Genomic DNA, 20361 nt, shown 5'->3' with positions numbered 1-20361 from the left:
CGTTCAGATTTAAATGCTCGATTATCCCATTTGTGAGAAAAAAAATAGGCATTTTAGATATTTCACCTTACATTCTTAAAGCATAAGAGGGATTGAATTTTCCCTTTCGTCTTCACTCCAACTGAGCAAGAAAACTGCTGACGTACTCCTTTCTTTTTGATCTGTGCCTTACAGCTCCCCCATCTCCTGCCACACCCAACTGCACCCCTTTGGCCAGTGTGCAATTATATTCTGGTAATAATCTTTCCTCTTTGGCTCTCCTGGCATCTCATCCGCCCAACATTTTTGAGTCCAGGTTTCCTTTCCCTGAACACATCCCAAATACTATGCATACCATAGTGCAGGTTCGTAGGCATCTGCAAATGATTAAAGCAACCACAGGTCTTTAAAAGCTTAACAACCCTCATTTTTGTAGGGATTCAGGGTAATGTTGCCCCAGATATTATATGGTAGAAATAACCTTAAGAAAGAAGTATTTGTATTTTCTGAATAGCAAAACCTAAGTCATACAGCCAAGTCAATGATGACCACTGAGAAGGCAAGAATTTCTGAAGTGCTATTTTGGGAAGCAGGGATGTGAAGAGAACAAAAACAGAAGAGAAAGAAAACCGTAATGCTGGAAAATCTGGAATCCTCAGATCAAAACAGCTTTACAAATAGGAAGAAGTGATTTCATCCTCAGGTACTGTTCAATCTCTACCCTAGATCTCAAAGTGCAGAAAAACAGCAAACAGCTGTTCTCACAGGACAGAGTGAAAGGGAAATGAGTAATGACCAAATGCTGCTGCTTAGCTACGCAGGGATGTTTGCCCCAGATAGCAAAAGCAGGAGCACCCACACTGAGACTCTGCAGTTGTTGATAAGGATTGGCTCTGTCATGAACTAGTGGACTTGTTTCAGGCAGTTGTTTGATGCAATGGCCTCTCTTAGCACGTGCAACAGATCCCTTGCTACATCCCACAGTCCGCTTGCAGCTTATGCCACGACAGTTTTCATACACTGTTTTGTAAATGAATGACATTTTTCAGGTTGCTCAAAAAAATTGTCATATTCTACAATAAGGCTCTTAGAAAAAAAGCCGTATCTTCAAATAATTCCACTCTGACGGAATACAAGTTAGAGGCTTGGATGTCAGTATTGTAATAAATACATGAACCCAATATGTCTACCGAATCTATATTAAATCTGTGGGTTTCTATCATATTGTGGTTTTTAATCACATTTTTACAATGACAGTCAAAATACCATCTCCATCCATTTATCTTTTTAATAATCAGAAATGCTCTTTTGTCTGCTGAAAGATCTTTGGTTTTGCCCACACAAGCCATAAAAGTAGAAAACATGATGCAACATGCTATAAGCTCCTGATCATTTCCACCTACCCACCAAGCACACATTGTTTGCACCTACTGAAACTGCTCCAGCCCTGGACAAAATTAAATCATTACGGATACTAACATTCATTAATATAAGAAAAACTTTAAAACTTAAGATATTCCGCTATGTATTCTAAAAACCTCAGAGATCACAGATCAAACTTTGAAGGCACTGGAAAACAGCAGCTCTGCCTTAAGTTACTCTAACAGTAATTACTCATTACCTTTGAAAATAAGTCCCTAAATTTGCCTTGAACTATGTATAGACTACATCATCTTCAACTGAGAGGAAGTGTGTATTTTTTTCATTTAATATAGCAAGCAATGACACTTTCAGCAGTTTTTAGTTGGTGGTATTTGAACTGTGATCTTTGAGTTTGTCCTAGAATTCTTCACATACCTTCTAAAGCCCTTCTAAAGAAGTCCTAGGTGAGCACGTCACAGTCTTTTCTTTCTAATTAAAGTCCCTTTTCTTCAAACATCTTTCCATCTTTCTCTAGTTTAACACTGAGCTTGTTTCCCACAAACCATTATCCACAGAAATTTCTTTGTCCACAGTTACAAAACCTCATTCATCTCTCTTCAAACATTTTTAGACTTTTAGGTGCAGAATAGCAGAAGGTGCAGAAGGTATTCACTTGTCACTGGTTTTGCTCATCTTAAATCTAACTGCCTCTGTGTGCAATTCTGTCCAAACCTAGACAGATACTCGTAAGTTAATTAGTCATACTTCACATCATAACATTAAGTATAAAAATAAAGTTTTGACTAAAATATAAATGTCTGAAGCATGGGATAAACATCTCCTGAAATAAGTATTTACCTTGACCAAGTACAGATCAGGTATGCAAAGCTGTTCAGTGGGCCTGCACTGTAGACATCTAAGGTCAAGCAAGATGAATTCTACTACCTCCACCCATTCTGCAGAGATCTTTCCATATAACCGAGCGTGCTACCTGACTAAGGGATAAGCAATTAAACTCAAAGCCACAACAAGGATCAGAACGATTAGCGAAAACCAAGTGCACAGACTCACCAATCTGAAAAACATGGAAGGGGAATGATGCAGATGACTGCTCCTAGCACAAAACCCACTAAACAAATGTAGGAAACTCCCTAGGAAACTGAGGGATTACCTAAAGGTTGTAAGACTTCAAAGGAGTAAGAATTTAGGGACTGTGTAAAATTTATTAGAGGATTTTTTTTTGTGGATTGCAGCAATGTGCCAAACTTACTCTGGGATGTTTAAGGGAACTACCAGAAGTGTGTAAAGGGAGTGACTAAGGTAGACTGAAGAGAAAGAGGCATAGAAAAACCAAGGACAAAGAGGATAAGGGGGACCAGTCCCATGTAGACAGCTTACCAATTACACTGCACTGCTGCAGTCCATCCCATATTATTACTGCACCCTATTTCTAACTAGTCTTGTGTGCATGTACCTGTCAAGGCTAGCAAACTTCAAGTGGGACTAGCCCACAAGCAGGACAATAAGAGTATGAGCCACTGGAGCAGGACCACATGTCTGCGGGACTTGAAGGTCCACGGGTCTGCAAAGGGGAAACATGGGCTGGACGCCAGTCAGTGCCTGGAGCGTCTCACAGAGCAGCTACCAGAGCCCCACCCTGCAGCTGTGTGCACACCCACAGGTGAGGCTTGGCCCTGGAGAAGGAAGGGGGGAGAAGGAAGAGGGTGGAGCAGCAATACCCAGCACAGCCCTTGTTTACACAGGTGCCAGAACAGGCACTGCACTCTGCCCCTGTGGATTTGCAGCTGGCAGTGTGTTTGTTGTTCATATTGTGTGTAAGGTGTACACACAGGTATTGTTTTATATTGTTATGAGCTTGATGGTACAGAATCACAACAGCCTGGGGTCCTTTGGCTTGGGAGGGGAAAATGTACAAAAATCCCTGGTCCCAAAAGTCATGGAATTCTGTTACCATGAGCAAAGTGAAGAAGGGCCGAACGGACATTGGCAAAAAAACCTCCTGTTGAAATTTTTAGTTGGTCTAAAAGTTTTATATATTTTCACATACCTACGTGGCCATGTAGTTTGTGTTAGGTATCTGTAACGTATGGAGGGTAAAAGAAATTATTTTATTCAAATATCCGTTTCATTACATAGTCTGGCTATGATAAAATAGAAATAAAACATTGATGACTCCATAGCTGCTGTATCATGAAACAGCTAAAATTCACCAAGGTTATGAATGCTGATTTAAGTATTTATGCAATAAAGAAATTCTTTTTCTTTCAAGCCACTTCTTAAGTATCTTCCCAAAGAAAGAACATATACAGAAGTTAACTTTTTTTTAAATCAACAGGTCTGTAGGCAATGCATTGGTTTAGAAAATAATCTATCATCTTCCTTTTTTCCTCAATCGACACCACCAACATTTTGAAGGGAAACACTACCAGTTTCCTTAGATTTTCAGTATTTTATGTGGTGCTAAGGATTTTATTTTGCATACACTTGAGTACACATACATGCATGTATCCATAGTCTTTTTACATATAATCATTTTGATAAATCTAGGTAACTCCATTAAGGTGATTAAGGTCTGATTACACCTCTCAAATTACCAAGGGGGAAAAATAATAAAAAGCCCTGCCAAATAAAAAATTATTAAGGGCTTCAGCACCTTTATTTTAATTTCTAAACCATTTCAGCAATGGCCTGTAACAGACTTACATGAGCACTTCTTGCAAGCACAGCTACCACCTGGCAACTACTACATTTAAATAAATTTGAAAACCCCTACTCTGAGTATTGTGGGATTATGTACTTTTGGTGGATGACCACAAAAAGTGTCAAACTGTAAGGGTTTCCAAAAGGGATAAATCAACAGTGTACAAATCCATGGCCAGGGATCCTCTGAACTGACGGACTGCAACTGCCACCTGCAAAATTCCAAATGACTGATTTCCAACCAGAAAGCCCCAGCTCAGACCTACACGGGTTTTACAACGCGTATGTTTCTAGGAGTCACAGCAAGATTTGACTTTGGAAAACAGACTTTTTCCTGGAATGCTAAGAGGGTGCCCCACTTGATGCCAAGACCAATCTCTGTGTAAAACTATACCTAATGATTTTGGAAAAGGAATTCATAACCAAATGCAGATTCCAAGTATCCTCCTAACTTTAAAATTCCTTTTTTTAGCATAGTTACAACCTTTCTAGCAATTTTTAGCCAACCCTGATCCGCTGAGTTGCACCATTCGGGTCCTCTCTGAAAGCAACAGTGCACAAAGGTGTTGGAACATGAGGAGATCCTTTGGACATGGCTCATACCGATTGCTCCACACCAATACCACACCACAACCTAACCAACTTCTGAACTGAACGTTCTTGTTACATTCACAGCTCTGCACAAAAGCTAATACATTGCAAGCAGCAGGGCTTGTTCACACCAGAGGTTATCATGACTCAACAAATCAATAATCTACAACTTCAACTCAAGCTAAACTGACAAGGCCGAAAATTTTTAATCACATTTCAGGAGATTAGTCTGGTTTTGCAAATTGTGCAAGATTTGACTACAGCTGTGTCACGAGCCATACTTTGGACTGCATATTCTCCCTCAATTTTTTCAGTATTTCAGGAAGAAAATAAACTGTATTTGGCACAGAGTGCACTGTATTAGTACAACAGGCACACAGCCAGCATCAGCTATTCCGTGATCTGTTCCACTTCTTCTCATCATCCTACTTACAGCTCTTCAGCTCTGCTTCTCTTCCTGCATCACCCCATAACCTAAGTGATCCAGAGATTAAAAGAGACCTTATGGCCAAAGAGCCATAATTTTGCCATGATGATTCAGGAATCTTGCCCAAACAGCACTGCAAGAGACAAGTAAAGGAGTAAGAACCAGAAATGCATATGGATTAGTGTCAGTAGATACATTAAACAGGACATTACATGAAGGCAAGTGCTCCAAGTGCTCAATTTCCAGATTATAAAAAAAATTGAGTATTAAGTTTACTAATAGAGTTCATAATATTTTTTTTGGTGCATAAGCTCAGGGAAAGGGGAGTGTCATTACAGACTGTAGTGCTAAGACTTTAAAAGATCTTTTCGTACAGATGATGTTAAGCAACATAAGGGTTATTACATATCTCATAGCTCTCTTCAGTCTAGACAGCCTAGTTTAATTCCAGCATAGCTTTCTGATCACCTTGGTATCTTCAGTAAAAGGCTGTTTATCCCACTGGAAGAGAAGCAGGGCATTTCCCAGGCAAACTGTAAAGGAACTTTGGGCTACATATACCTTGTGAAATGTGAAACTTCCATTTTTCTTCTATAAAGTTAAAATATAAAGCTTATAATAAATCTCATCTAAAGGAGTTTCTGTGGTTTATACAATCTATATCATTTTTCATCCAGATTTTGTAAGTTTTAAAGAGAAAAAAATATTCAACTATGTAATTATCAATATTAGCAACTCAACAGTCAGAAGTTTGGTCAAGTTATATAACAATAGTTAAGAAGGCAGAGAAAAATTATAAATACGTTTACAGATGCCTGAAAATCCTGATGAATTTCTTTTTTGATAAAAGAAAAATAATATATTGTGGTGTAAGAAGTATAATGCAAGATATTTGGAGTAATCAGTTGGAATAATCAAAATCTAGTCTACTGCTTAAGGTCACTTGTTTATTAAATTTGTTTAAATAAAAATTAAAAACAGACAGCGTAAGGACAATAATTTTTGTAACTCTGTATGGAGTAGGATTTTTTGCTTTGACAAATATTAACCTATTTCATCCTTTTTTTGTAGTAACAGTACCAAGGAATAGAACTGGAATTACAGATATCCTCCACCAAGTAATCTGCTTCTATCAAAAGGGTCAAACTCCACTGCAATACACAGTGTTGGGCCAGGAACGTCAGACAAATGGCAATAAAAGATTACTGGGGAAATTCCTGTAACTACTCAAAGCAGAGAATGACTTGAGAAGTCAGAGGATGCACAACCTTGGAAGAAAAGTCCTGTTTCTGGAACCATATGCTGTCTTACCAATGTCCATTAAATTTTCTACAGTGTATTCTCTCAATAGTGACATTTTTCTTTCATTGTGACATTTTGTACATGTGAAAACAATTATTTCACTACTGCCACAATATGCTTCTTCCTCTCTGACACAAATGGCACAGATCCCGGCTTGCTGTGCTTACGACGATTCAGTTCCCTAGAAACAAAAAAAACAGAAAAATGAAACTCAGTAGTCAGCACAAACGTTTAAGAAATACTGGCTTCCTCCTCAAGCTACTAATGGAGTTATCCTACACAGAAAACCAAAAAAGTTTAGAATTTCTCTTTCTATTACTCAAAAGCCATGTACTCCTTTTGGAAGAAGGATCAGCCCTTTTAGAAGTAACTTTAAAGTTGGCTAATTTAGAAAGGTTTCAAATGGAGCCTTTCCTTGGGAGCTCAGCTTGGTTTTCATGTCAACAGGATCAGCTGCTCAAGTTTGTAGAGTTTTTTAGCTAATGACAATGACTAGGGCCCACCACTTTACTGTTAATTCAGTGGCACAGCAAAATATGGCACCTCCTGCTCCTAGAAATTCCAATATGGCAATGATCCAGGTGGCATAAAACATTCATTCTGGAATTTGACATTATTAAAAAAAACCAAAACCAAAAACCAAACGAAAACAAAAAACCCACCACACACCCAAAACAGCCCATCCTGTTTCCAGTGCAATGGGGCATCATGTCATGCTTAACCAAGCACTGTGGCTCCTTCCAACATGGTATCTGTTGCCATGTCCTCATTGTACTTTTGGGAAGCAGCCAGTCCTCACTGATGCTGGCACTTGTCTGCATTTTCCTTAGAATCAATCCAGTAGCTCATGGATCACTCATTCAGATGTTAGAAGGAGCTCTATCACTCCTATACACTGCTGCTCAAGCAGCACTGCAGTGATGCATTTTATTAAGAGGAAGAGAAAGCAAAGCCAGAAGAGCACAAGAGGAACACGTACTTCCGCCGCCGAGCCTCCCTCATGATCCGCTGCTCCTTGATTTGGCAATAAATACTCTTGGGCAAGTGTCGGTGCTGAGCTATGCGCCGGATCTGAGGGTGAAACTGGAACTTCTCCTTCAGCTTCTGATTGTAATTCATAGCTGCCCTCTCTCGGGGTGCAAGCTACAAGGAGAACAACACAGACAAGCACATTAGAAAAGAACAGGGATTTAACTGTCAATCTTCTCTACAAATTTTAACTCTTCATTCAAATGGCTTCCTTCTAGCAAATTCCTTCAGAATAAGGGTAGGTAAGTATTAAAAAACCTAAAATTCCAACAATATCCCAATGCTCAAGCACAAAAATTTATCATCATTTTAAAGTTGAGTGAAGTAACCACATTTAATTCCCAAGAATTAGATTTTAATGTGCTGTCGAGAACAAAAGAGAACATAAATAGCTAACAGTAAACACTCTTTGATTAGTCTTTCCTAACCTCTGATGATGATCAACTTTCCCTGTAAAACTAAGATTTGTAGGCATTTTAATCACTAGGCAGTGTAATTATAAATGCTATAGAGGAACTGTCTTCATCAACAGCTTTACAGACAGCTTTTCAGGTGGCCTAAATCTTATCCAGCACCTCGATCCCTTGGGAAGCACAATGCACATATCAGATTTCAAGTATTACCTTGACTATACGGCACACAGGGAGTTCCAACTTTCATCAAGCAGCTAAAAAAAGTCTTAGTATCACAAACACATGAAATACAGGCGAGCTGATATTGCCACAAAAGACTAATTTTTAATTCACGTTTAAAATTCTGTCCGAGCCACCATTAACAACACTGAAAGTAAGAAACACCTTCTCCTCACAGCCGATCTACAGAAGATTTTTTTTTTTCAATTAGGTTTTTTTCTTTTGGTCCTAATGTTAATTTATCAAAAGGAAAAAAACCTGTTTGCTATTACTCCTGAAGCAATGCATGCTTTAAACAAAAATGCAGCAATCTCTATGTATTTTGGATTTACTTGGATCTTTGGGAATTTCAGCTGCATTTCAGTCAAGTGATCTTTCACATAAACATAAAATCTGTTAGTATTAAATATGGGATGATGATAATCCCATCCTCTTTTTCCTACCCTACTGCCCAAACTCTGTAACTCCCATACTTCAAACATCTTAAAACCCTTCATATTTTCAATTAAACCATGGCACCAGTCTTGTGCCATTTCACATTTATGTCATAAACTACTATCTCCATTTAAAATATTAAAAGTAAAACAATAGTTCAGGCAAATTCTATTTATTCAGCTTTGTAAACGACTCAGTGTCACTAATTTCTCACTTTCAAGAAAAGACAGAAACTGATGCTAACAAAAAAAGCAGTAAAAAACCCAACAACTTTATTACACACACACTTGGAAATTCCACTTAAAATATAATGAAATGTGTTTTCCCCCCGTGAAATCAGTAACTGGTTATTTATTCTCCACTCTGGAGATCACTTTTGTATGTGACTTCTGGTAGAATTTTTCAAGAATTCTGAATAAATAAGTATCACACTCAGATGATTTTGGTCCAGAATACCATAAATGGTCTGAAAACAAGTATTGATAAAACATACCACAAAGGAGCTTCTGATTTGGGAAAATAAAGAAACCAGGTACAGAGCTGCTCATGGCTCAGAAAATTCTTATTCAGACATCAGAAATACATGATGCTCTTAACCTGGTCTCCACACCCTCTTGTTCATAAAACCCAAATCCTTCTGCTTTACTTACATTCATTGTGGCCTCTGAAATTGAAATTGCATAATTTTACAGTCTTAGCCCACTAAAGCTACCCTACCCCTTTTACTGAAATTCCTTCTTGTGAGCCAGCCTGTGAATAGCTGGTTCACTCTTAATAAATCCCAGGTGTTCCCACTCTGCAGAAAACTGCCAACATAATCCAAATTAAAGAGCTTTATTTTAATTAAATGCAATGATTTTCCTTTAATTTTAGAAGAGCAAATTGCTGCCGATTTAGTATAACCTTGATGATTCTACAGACAAGAGGTGAATCTGTAAATTAAAGATAAATCCAGGACATCTTATTTAAAAAATTAATATAGATTAAGAGGTGTTGGAGCCTGACTCCATTTTTAGGGGTAATGTGGTATAGAGAAAGGCACACAGCTGGTGACTTTCCATCCAACTACCGGATGCCAGCGGCCAATACACCCGGCTGTGCTAAGTGCACCCTCATCCACACAATTGTACAAGAAAATTCTGCAGTAATGACAAGTTTCCTTTATGAGAGATAGCAGATAGCTAAGAAAGCACACTGCAATAATGCACTGAATTCCAACTCTCTCTTGCAAGTCACTTTACAAAGGTCAGTGTGAACAGCTGAAGAGAACAGTGTTACTTCCCATTCTGTTTTGGACTGGAGAAGATGCACAACATGATTTGCAGTACTAGAGATTTCATTTATAGGGACTAGAACACTCTCCAATTTAATATATATAATAAATTAGGATTTATGTCACATCATGAGGGGAAGACATGCTTAAAGGTGACATATGACTGTTTTTTCATATGTTCCAAAAATGAACTTGCAATTTCTTTCCTACTTGAGGAAAATGAAGATTATGTGGCAGAAACATAGCTGGTTTGTGTCACTACCACAGAAGGACTTCACAGCAGATACTTAGGGTGAAAAAAGGGGAAAAAGAACTCTTTAAATGCAACAAAGTTGTCAGTAAATGCCTCCTAAAGTAAACTGCCCATGCCTCTTCTCCTCCCTCCTGATGACACAGACTGCTCATTTTTCCATCTAAGCAGAAGGAAAGTAAGCATTTTTGCAGAGCCCTGATTAAAAGCTAAAACCACCCTTAAAAAAAAAATTCTCCTCAAGAGGGCTGTATTTAAAACTCCACACTATTAAGACTTCTGTAATTCAACATGAGAATACAAAACGAATGTTTATCTGTCCTCTTCAGGTTGCCCTTCTAGGTTAGGGCAGGCAACAGCACAGATGCAATATATTTTTAGAATGCAGATATATCCCAGCAGTTTTCTACACCATAGCTTGTATTTATTTATTTTTGTATTGCTCTGCTGAAAACACCTTCTTTAAATTTATTCCCATGAAGTTCATTATTCATTCTTTCCTGGACCAGAAATTTTGATCTCTTTACATCTAAATGGATGACAAAAGCAAAAAACAGAAAGGTAATATAAAGCAATGTAGATGCAAAGAGCATAAAATCATAGCTATAGGGCTGAAGTTACAGGTGCACTGAATCACGAGCCCAAAATCACAATGAAAAGAATGCCACGTCCTACACTATCTGGTAGTGCTTGTTATCAGGATTATCTCAGAAAATGGAACCACGTACTAGAAACAGACTGAAAGGATAAACAATGGCTAAAGACAGTTTTGATGTGCTCCTGCTAACGCACTTTGTTAGATCAAAACCAAGATTTCTAACTGCACTTTCTCCTATCTCTACCAGCCCATACTCAAAATCTGCTATTTCTGCATTTTTTAAGAAAGCAGTTAACCTATTATTTACTTATAAGCAGTAAACTGCTTTTTAAGAAAGCAGTAAACCTATTATGCTCCACTATTGTTCACTCACTCATCAGTAGTTTTACTAAAATACTAAGCATCCTAAGCCACTGCTCTGTTCTAATTCATAAAAGTAACAGAGATGAAATTTTGCAGCTGTTACTCCCAGAAGTAATGTTACTAAGAATTCACACTCTAAGAAGTGAAGTATAGTTTCTTTTTTAATGTGGCAGTAGACTGAAGAGCAATGCAGCTTTTACAAGTCTTACTGATGATTCATTGCTTTCAGTACAATTCAAAAAAACCTAGTCTATCCCTTTCTTTCTATTAATTACATTAATTGTACACGATTAACTGAAATCTGCTCTATCACTGCTGCTTTTTCAGCCTTTCCACTCAGATGAGGCTCTATTTTCCTCCTCAAAAGTCAAAATCATTTACCTTTTCATAAATCCCAAACTTCTTCAAAAGCACAGGTAAAAGCATCAAACATACTTAAGTCATATTTTATGTATTTGAACAGTCTAGAGTTTCTCAAGTCTTAACTGAGTCTTTTGCTTCTGGGCATGCAGAGATAGATGTTTACTGCCTTAAAAATAACACCTGTTATGTCCTATTTAATAATACATTTTGATCAATTAAGGAAATTTCATTAAAACCTAAATGCTGAAAATTATTTTAAAGCAACTGCTGCAGTAGCTCCAACAGAGAGATTTGGGTTTTGTTACCCCTATGTAAAACCTGTGCAGACTTAATTGTCAGTGGAATAGAGACACAAGATGCCTCTGGCTCCTCCAGAGACTTTTCTTCTTTCTTTCATGTTTCACTGATTTTGAATAATGAGTGCAGTGCCAAAGACATTAAAACCCAAAAGAAACATGCATGTCAGAACTGATGACTTCTCGGGTAGCTGCGGTTCAGAAAGTACAACACTCCAACTGGATAAATGTTCACCAGCCATAGCATGAGTACTGTATATTCACTGTAACTTCTCTGGAACACAGCAATGCAAAAAACCAACTAAGTACTCACCAAAGGAAACAAAAAATGTTAGATGACTATTTTTCTTTCTTTTTCAGGATGTTGGTTTCTACGCACCCCAGCACAAAAATATCCATCTTAAAATACAATGTATTGCAAGATTTTAGCATTATAACAGAAATACAGTGACCTTTGGATGAGTCATTCAATCAAATCTTCTCAGCAAAGAAAAACAGCAGACCAAGCAACTAAGCATTTAAGACATACTTTGACACTTCTGACAGAATTACTGAATGTTCAGCTTTGAATATTCAAAACATTCAAAAAATAGCCACAGACTGTGGAAGAACTGGACATTCATAAAATGAGCAAGCATATGCCTGTGAAGATAAGAACACCAATACTCTAAAAAAGAAGCAGATACTGAAGAAAATCAGTGGAACCTGCTAAATAGCCATTAATAGTTGCAGTGTTAAGAATCACAGGAACTACCAGGTTGGATCAAACAGGGATTGGCACAGTTGCCTGAATCCAAGCAACATTTCCAAGATATATCCAAGAGCGTGATAAGCCATGAGGACTCCTGAGTCCTATTAGCTACAATTACTCTCTAAATATCTAAAAATTAAAATTTCATACTGCTTCTAAAAAAAAAAAAACTTTTAACAACTACAGCCACTTCAGGCAGCTTCAAATTCTGTGTCTTGCTAAATGCATGGCTTCAACAAAACCATGCTTGAACACATTTCCACATAAGATACAGGGATGTGAAACGTTCTCTTCCCATTATAATGTAATTCTTCACAAGTTCATCACTGTCCTGTGAAGTGAGAGCAATTTTTCTATGTAATACACTATGTCCATTTTAAGTTCTTTCTCTATTTCTAAATAATTTTGCTTTCTTAAGTTGTCTTTTGATGTTGCAAGGTGTTTTTTCTAAGATAGGATGATAAATTCTGTATTCTAAATTATGGGAGGACTTTCACTTCTGAGAGTAAAAAAAATCCCCAACCAAGAAAAAATCCCCCCAAAAATAACTCAAAAAATGGGGGGGGGGGAACAAACTGCATGTCACTTGACCTGTGTCATAGATAGTTATTGATTTTCTTCTCTTGGGAGACAACAGCCAAAGCGCTTTGACAGAAATACACCCTTACACATGTTACAAAAGCTTTACTGGAAGAAGAGCAGAACTGAATCACGGGCACAGACTCCAAGGGGCAAAGCAAGCAACAACACGAAGGAAACAACAAAGGCTGTTTTGTGTAGGACTCCTGTCAGGTCAAAGAACACAAGAGTATTAATGTGCAGACCATATCCAATACCCAGTAGTCACAACTACTAGTGCCTTTTTTTAGGCCCATCCATGGCCAGTTTTCACTGACACAAATACTACAGAAAACAGCAGAATGTCACTTATCAGTCTACATTCTGAACACTTCAACAATAGCTAAGTTGTCCTTTTGGTATGCCATATTTCTGCAGTGCAGGAGTAGCTGTGCTTGCCTATTACTTCCCAGAGAGAATTACCCTTACTCTTTCACAAGAAAAGAAGCCAATGCCATCTAGTAGTCAATAAAGTCAACTTTTTATTCACACCTGAAAATATTAGGAACCCTTCTACATGAAAATGGTATTTGTGACATTCTTTTTACCCACTTGTCCTTCACGCAAAGGGCTCAGAGTAAAGATGAACATACCAGACAATTGTTACAGAACAGCATCTTAGAGAGAAACATCATGATCTCTCACTAAAAATATAGTGAGTAAATGGAGAAAGTTTCAGTTAATATCATAAAATCAGGTGAAAAGGGTGTTGCCATGAGCATATGGATATAACATAAGGAAAACAGATAGTATTTCTATCCAACACTGCACTATCTAAACAAATTCAACGCAAAAGTTAAATCCAAAAGTAAAGTCTCTAATGAGCTTTGTGGAATCCCCGAAATTAGCAACTATGGAACTGATATTTAGGTGTTTGACCAAAGCACCACATGGGAAAATCCCAAGAACCAATGCAGAAAAAAAAAAAAAAAAAAAAAAAAAGCATCTTCAAAAAAAAAGAGGTATCCTTTAAAAAATTAAAATTTAAAAAATTCAACCTAAACAGTAGTTTGTGATCACAATTACTGCAGAGACCACAAAGCTGTGGGTTTCTTTATCTACTGCTCTATAGCAAAAATGAGAATAACAGATTTCCCAATACCTATGGTGGGTCATGGCTAAAGATATACATACATGTTATTTTAGCTGTGCTACTCCATATCCAGTGTTTCACAGTGCACAGGAGTCCATGAATTATCCTGTTTCCAGTGTAGCCCTAAGAATTCCTATCACTCCCTCCACCTGCCAGCTCTCACAGCTCTGCTTCACTTCCCTCCTACAGATACTTAAAGTTGATGGAGCTTCAGGTAATCATAAGCAGTTCCAGACATAAATATGCAACAGATCCATCATCTCAACTGTACCACATTCTTCCCTAAATCACAGCTTCCCTTTCATCTCTTCGCATCCTTTCACAAGATCAAGCAGAAATTCCCCCAGACATTATCTGACAGCTCTGCCAATAGGCTCAGAAAAGGTAGTGTAAGCACCTCCAAAATACCATAACAATATAAAGCCACATAAAGGGATTACTCCCAGCAGGCAAAGTGCCAAATTCATTCTCCAAAGTCACTCAGTACTTTGATACAACTATGCATATGAATCTATGCAGCTGGTAACTGAAAGGGAACATTTGGGCTTCACCTGTACATAAACATTTGAACAAGTGTAACTGAAAAGACTTATTTAATGAGGCTGGTGATTGTTCACACTAGGAACACCTCAATCAAACAGACTTACATTGAATTAAGTGGACTTCAGATATCACACTAGTTTGCCCACTTGGTATCTGAGAGTTAGACAGGTAAATGACAATCTCAGTGTCAAACTACACATCAGTGCCAACAGTCTATTTTACAATACATATGCTTATCACAGCATGATTTTTTTTTTACTTTTATACCTTTTTTTTTAAGCAAACAAACTGAATGAATGAACATGAACTAATCACATGTCAGTCAAAATCTTTAAAAGTAGTAACTCTAAACTTAAATAGAATTAATTAAATATGGCTAAACAGAATTTATTACCTTCTTTCCAGTGGTAAGGGATGGATTCTAACCATTAGCACACAGGTAAAAAATCTAGTTTAGATAGAACTGATGATTGTTGTTAACATTAAACAAGACCAAAAAAAGTCATCTTGTGCAGCAATAAGGAGGCATGTCATTTATTATTATTGTAAGCTGCAGTAAATGCAATGAGCTACACTGCACAGCAGTCTGCAAATTAAACACAAATGTCAAACATTTTACAGCCTCCCTTTAGAAACAAGTTTTCAAAAGTTGAAGAGGCTAACTGGTTGTAATAACAATGAAAAATCCCAAACATCTCGTGATAACAAAAAGCAAAATGCAACTCTTACCACTCCCAGTTTTTCAGAAGCATTAGCTTTCCACAGGCGAATATTCATCTCATCTGAGCCACACAGAATGTATTTGTTATCTGAAGTCCATTTTACAGTGATGACATGCTGCATTCGTTTGGTATGATAAACCTCCCTAAAGCAAAGAGAAACATTTTAAAAACATCGATCATCACTTTTCTCACCATTACCTTTCAAGTAGCAGAAAGCATTCTGTTCTAGGCAAATTTTTTTTTTACTTTTTCTTGCCGTTGTTTTTTAAAAAATCTGACTTTTTAAAACACTGTGCTGATCTTATCTTTCTACAGACAGATACAAATGAAGTGTGATAGACTGATAAAGGACCACCTAGGATAAGACGCTTTTTAAATAAGTGCTTTCATAGAAATTATAGTAAAGAGTTAAATAATAACACTCTTTGCAAAACATGCCAAAGGTATACAGTATGAAATGCATACCGTTCCTGAAATAATTTTGATTAATATGCTCTTACATTGAGAGTATTACAAAATGGGAATGCAGAAAAATAGATGCCAAAGAATCTGACACCACCCTAACGAGTAAGAGAAAGAACACCAAAGAAACACCTCCCAGATGTCCATTTACGATACAGCCATGGATTTGCTACTCTTCATTGTGATTCCCCTCCTTTCCCCAAAAATGGACTCCATTTCTTTTTTAATTTCTGCTGATCAGACTCCTGCTCAACAAGTGCTGTTGAAAAATGTTCCTGCACGCTACATTTAAACCAATACTTAAGTTAAACCCTTGTCTAATTTTCATTGAGTAGGTATCAAACAAATTTATTCTTTTATTTCTGCTATAAAAATAAAGGACTAAATACACTTTTCTGGGAATTTTAGCTATTTATTAGCATTCTGGAAGGAAAGAAAAAGTAAGGCCTATTTATTGTCCACCAATAGCCACTTCTTTGATATATCAGTCAGGCACTACAGCTTATTCTCTATCTTCCACTCAGTTATTTTTGCAAGGAAAATCCAAGTAATAATGTAAAAGACACATGAAAACAGCATCTATTCAGGTGCTGTGGAGAAACTAGACCGGGGCTGAGCTAAAATGGTTGTGAGAAAAAGGAAAGTAATCAATATATCAGAATAAATAAGCTTTAATAAGCTTAATCACCTCTTGTAATTCGCCAGCAAGCAATAATCTACAAGAACAACTATGTGGAAGAATTAGCACAAGTACCATCAGAAAACATTAATACTCACATCAGCTTTTCACTCTTTAATAGCATGTGTACACATCTGCACTTTCACAAGAATTTCTACGTTTACTTTCCTTCTACTACATGAGTCAATAACAAACCTTTTCTTCACCCACCTTTGGGGAACTAAGTCCTTTTCCTTTCTATACTTTAAATTTGCAGCCGTTGCCTATTCTATGTCTGTGATCACAAGGTATTAAATATCATTTTTCAGGGACAGAAAAAACAGAAAACATGGTGAAATAACCTGGATCTGTCATTTAAAAGTTCACACAGAAATACAGTTCTGTTTACTAAGCATTTACTAAATTTAATCAACTTCATAGTAACTCTTATTTCTTAGGGCTGAACAATTTCATTATTTAAATTCTCATTTAAAAATAAAATAGAAAGCAATTGAAGTTAGGAGTTTTTCAGATTGGCAGGACATCAGAAGTTAAAACTAGACTAGCATCAGGATCCTTATTTACAGATATTCTTAACCACCCTCTCAGTTTTCCAAGTAGGATAAGATCTTCTATTTACAGACTTTTCTCCATTCCATGAGATTAATATGAACTGTGCAATTCTAAAGAAGCCCAGCTTCTAAAGAATTTTAAGTGTACCAGAACACTGTAATCAGCTTACATGAGGCAAAATTTTTCATTTGTAAGGCTTCTCCTCACTAAATTTATGGCTACTACACAAAAAGGGGAAAAAGTGGGGACAAAGAGAAAAAACTCTTCCACAGGCCTTGGCAACAATCTGCTAAAATGTGAAATAAAGCCTTTTATTGTTGCATTATGGGGCCTGCAAACTTCTCCTCAGTGATGCGTGTCAATTTTGCATATCAGCACTTTTGTGAACATTATTAATGCATACAAAGAAGCTGCTAACCATATTGTTTAATAATGCAAGAATCAGTAAAAGAACCAAAACAAACCTACAAAGGAACTGCACTACCTAATCACATTTAAAGTATTATTGCAAGACAAAAAGAAAATGAAAACTATCTGTAGATTAGAGGAAATGTAAACAGCCCCTCCCACTTTTTAATGCAGCACAGGAGCACAGTTACACAGCATGCATAATTTCATCAATCAATAATAAAAATATACTCCTTCACCAACCAATATTTCAACATTTTTGCCCTCAAACCACCTAGAACTTGACTAAGTAACAAATTTGTAGGGGGACAAGGTTGGAGAGAGGAAGTCAAGCAGAAGTAAAATAAAATTAAGAATAAAGTAAAAGGAGGGAGAAAGAATAACGAAGGCAGGTTTATGAAGATCAAATTATACCACAAAGATCAAATAACTTGCTTCAGTTTTCATCAAACTGAAAGAAAAATAAAAAATAGTGGAGACAGAGTAGATTATAATCTGTAGCAAAATATTTAATATACTCACGAAACCCTACATGAAAAATTAAATCCAAGTGAATTGTACTCAAAGCACTGTATTACAAATCAAAACCAGGTTAACCAAATATGAACAAAAGGTAGTAAGTGCACTGAAACAGAGCACAAAAGGGTCCCAAACTGATTCTCAGGAATTCACACAGCAGTCAATTTTACATAATGTCTTTAGCAATCATCCATATAGGATGAAGACAACCCCTAGGAAACCAAATGCTACAATGTTGTAATACACTGCAAACTTAAGTGGTGACAGAAACAGTATAAAGCAACCTAAAACCATTAAAGATGCATAGAGAGGGAGATCAAATGAGATTCACCTTGGTAAAATATGAATGACCTAAGCACAATAATCCACTCTAATTTTAATTCCATATTGTGGAAGTACTGCTACTTGTTAAGTAATTTCACTCTTGATCCATACCCCAGAATTATGTCAACTACACAGCCTGTCAGCTTCAAGCTACTGACAGCATAAGATTTCGACACTCACAGGAAGTGAATGCGCCAATGAAGATGTTAATGAATGAATCAGTAATTTTGAGGATTTGGGAGGAAGTTACTGGAATGAATGACAGCAAGAGAGAAAGGTGTAAAACTACTCACCTGCTGTGACCTTTGTCTACAGGAAAAATGCGGATGGACTTATCAAAGCTGGCAGACACAAATTCTTTCCCAGTGGGTGAATAATCCACATCAAGAACAGCAGACACATGATCCATATGCACCATCACAGGCGATTCAAGAAAGCGCATATCAAAAGTATATAAGCTTTAAAATAAATACATCAACATCTTAGTATCATAATAAGTCCTAAGTAAACAGCACATTTTACAGAAACCACACTTGAGGATAGACCCATATTGCAGAGGGAACTCCTTAAAGCAGCTCATACTTGAAAAGAAAGAAAACTGCACTGTTTAGGGTTTGAAAGGAGTTTGTTAACCACAAGGTTTAGTTATTGGATCAGACCTAGGTTTCTTGCTCACTATCAAAAGACAGACAGGCTCCACTATTCCCTTCATCATCTGTTCATGGGTCACTGACTCCAAGCATCACACTGGACTCCTTTACTCCATCTTCAGATGTTAAGTATGCACCCTGTACTTGTAGAAGCATCTCTGAATCATTACAGTAAGCCTATCAATTCTGAAAGGTTTCTAAATATTCCATATTGTGAACTCCTAGTAATTCAGAGTCTACTGTAAAGTTCCATTTGTTTGGCACCCTCTCTTACTGCCTATCTTAGGCCAGACAAGTGCAAGGAAAGCTTGGTGTAGCAAGTGTAGGAGTGCAGGGAAAGCTTGGTCCTTACACATGGAGATGCTAGCTCAGCAGAGCCCACTGTCCATAGAAAAGCATTATGTTAAAAAGTAAACACCCAGCTGCTGGACCACAGCTGGTTTGCTCTTAAGGACTTCAAAGCTCAGATAAAGTCTACCTCTACTCCCTTTGAATAAAGAAGCTAAGTGGCACAAGCTAGGCATAATCACTGTGTAGACCATCAAAAAAGCCTATGTGCTTTACAGACAATGCATTTATTGAAACCTGCTTAAGATATACTATTTAGTAGAACTATTATGTTAAAAAAATTTAATTCACCAGGTTTCTCCCCCTCCTTTCTGCAGATGAATGCATAACTGAAATTAAATATATCTTACTGAACACTATAATGGTGATTATTGCTTTTTCCTTCTAAATTCCCCAAGAGAAAGCATGCAGCATCTTATTCAAAACTGCTACTCCATATAATCAGCAAATACTTGCATATGCATTGTTGATATATGCATTTGCCTTTGCACACTAAGTGCTTCAGGCTGCAAGAGGACAGTTGTCCCTGACAGTAATTTTTTAGTTTAGCAAGAGGAAGAAAACAAAAAAAATTTAAAAACCCCAAGCCAACCAAAAAGCAAATTCATAAACAAAAACCCCAAACTTATAAACAAATAGATTAGGTAGTCTAATAGTTTTACCATACCATAACACAAATACAAGAAAAACAGCACATTGAATATAACACTACTTTCAAGGTCTGAGTCAGATTCCATTTCCTTAGAAAAACAGCCTTAAGATAAGTGATAAAATGCTTATGTTCTAGAAGAAAACAGTGATCTATTGTTAGATCACTGACTTCCTGGAAAAAAGGATATGGAGCACATTTGAAATGGCCTAGTTTTGAAGAGACAGCTTTTTCAATATCAGATTAGCTGTTCACATGAATAGTATTGTTCAAAAGTAAAAAACTGCTCCGAGACATCGAAAGGATAAGTACTGCAGTCTACAGAACTGTCTCACAAAAGATTAATCTGGGGTTTTTTTAAGAAATGTTCTCATCAAAATAGCTGATCAGTACAATGCATCAAGCTTCACAAGAGCTGGCAA

The 20361-nt window shown here is 37.0% G+C and overlaps 1 protein-coding gene across 1 annotated transcript in view; it reads right to left on the bottom strand.

Moving 5' to 3' along the window:
• Positions 1–3451: 3451 nt before the first annotated feature.
• The window catches only part of DCAF13 (DDB1 and CUL4 associated factor 13), a 28330-nt gene continuing 11420 nt past the window's right edge, over positions 3452–20361 (bottom strand). Inside the window, exons 8-11 of the mRNA XM_039548914.1 lie at positions 18586–18750; positions 15356–15491; positions 7362–7525; positions 3452–6563 (exon numbers count right to left, since the gene is read on the bottom strand). Of these exons, the coding sequence (XP_039404848.1) occupies positions 6476–6563; positions 7362–7525; positions 15356–15491; positions 18586–18750 (553 nt within the window). The 3' untranslated portion in view covers positions 3452–6475. The remainder of the gene's footprint in view (positions 6564–7361; positions 7526–15355; positions 15492–18585; positions 18751–20361) is intronic.

This window comes from Corvus cornix, chromosome 2 (genome assembly GCF_000738735.6).
Source record: "Corvus cornix cornix isolate S_Up_H32 chromosome 2, ASM73873v5, whole genome shotgun sequence".
In the NCBI taxonomy this organism is placed as follows: domain Eukaryota; kingdom Metazoa; phylum Chordata; class Aves; order Passeriformes; family Corvidae; genus Corvus; species Corvus cornix.
This window is presented reverse-complemented; position numbering and strand designations above follow the sequence as displayed.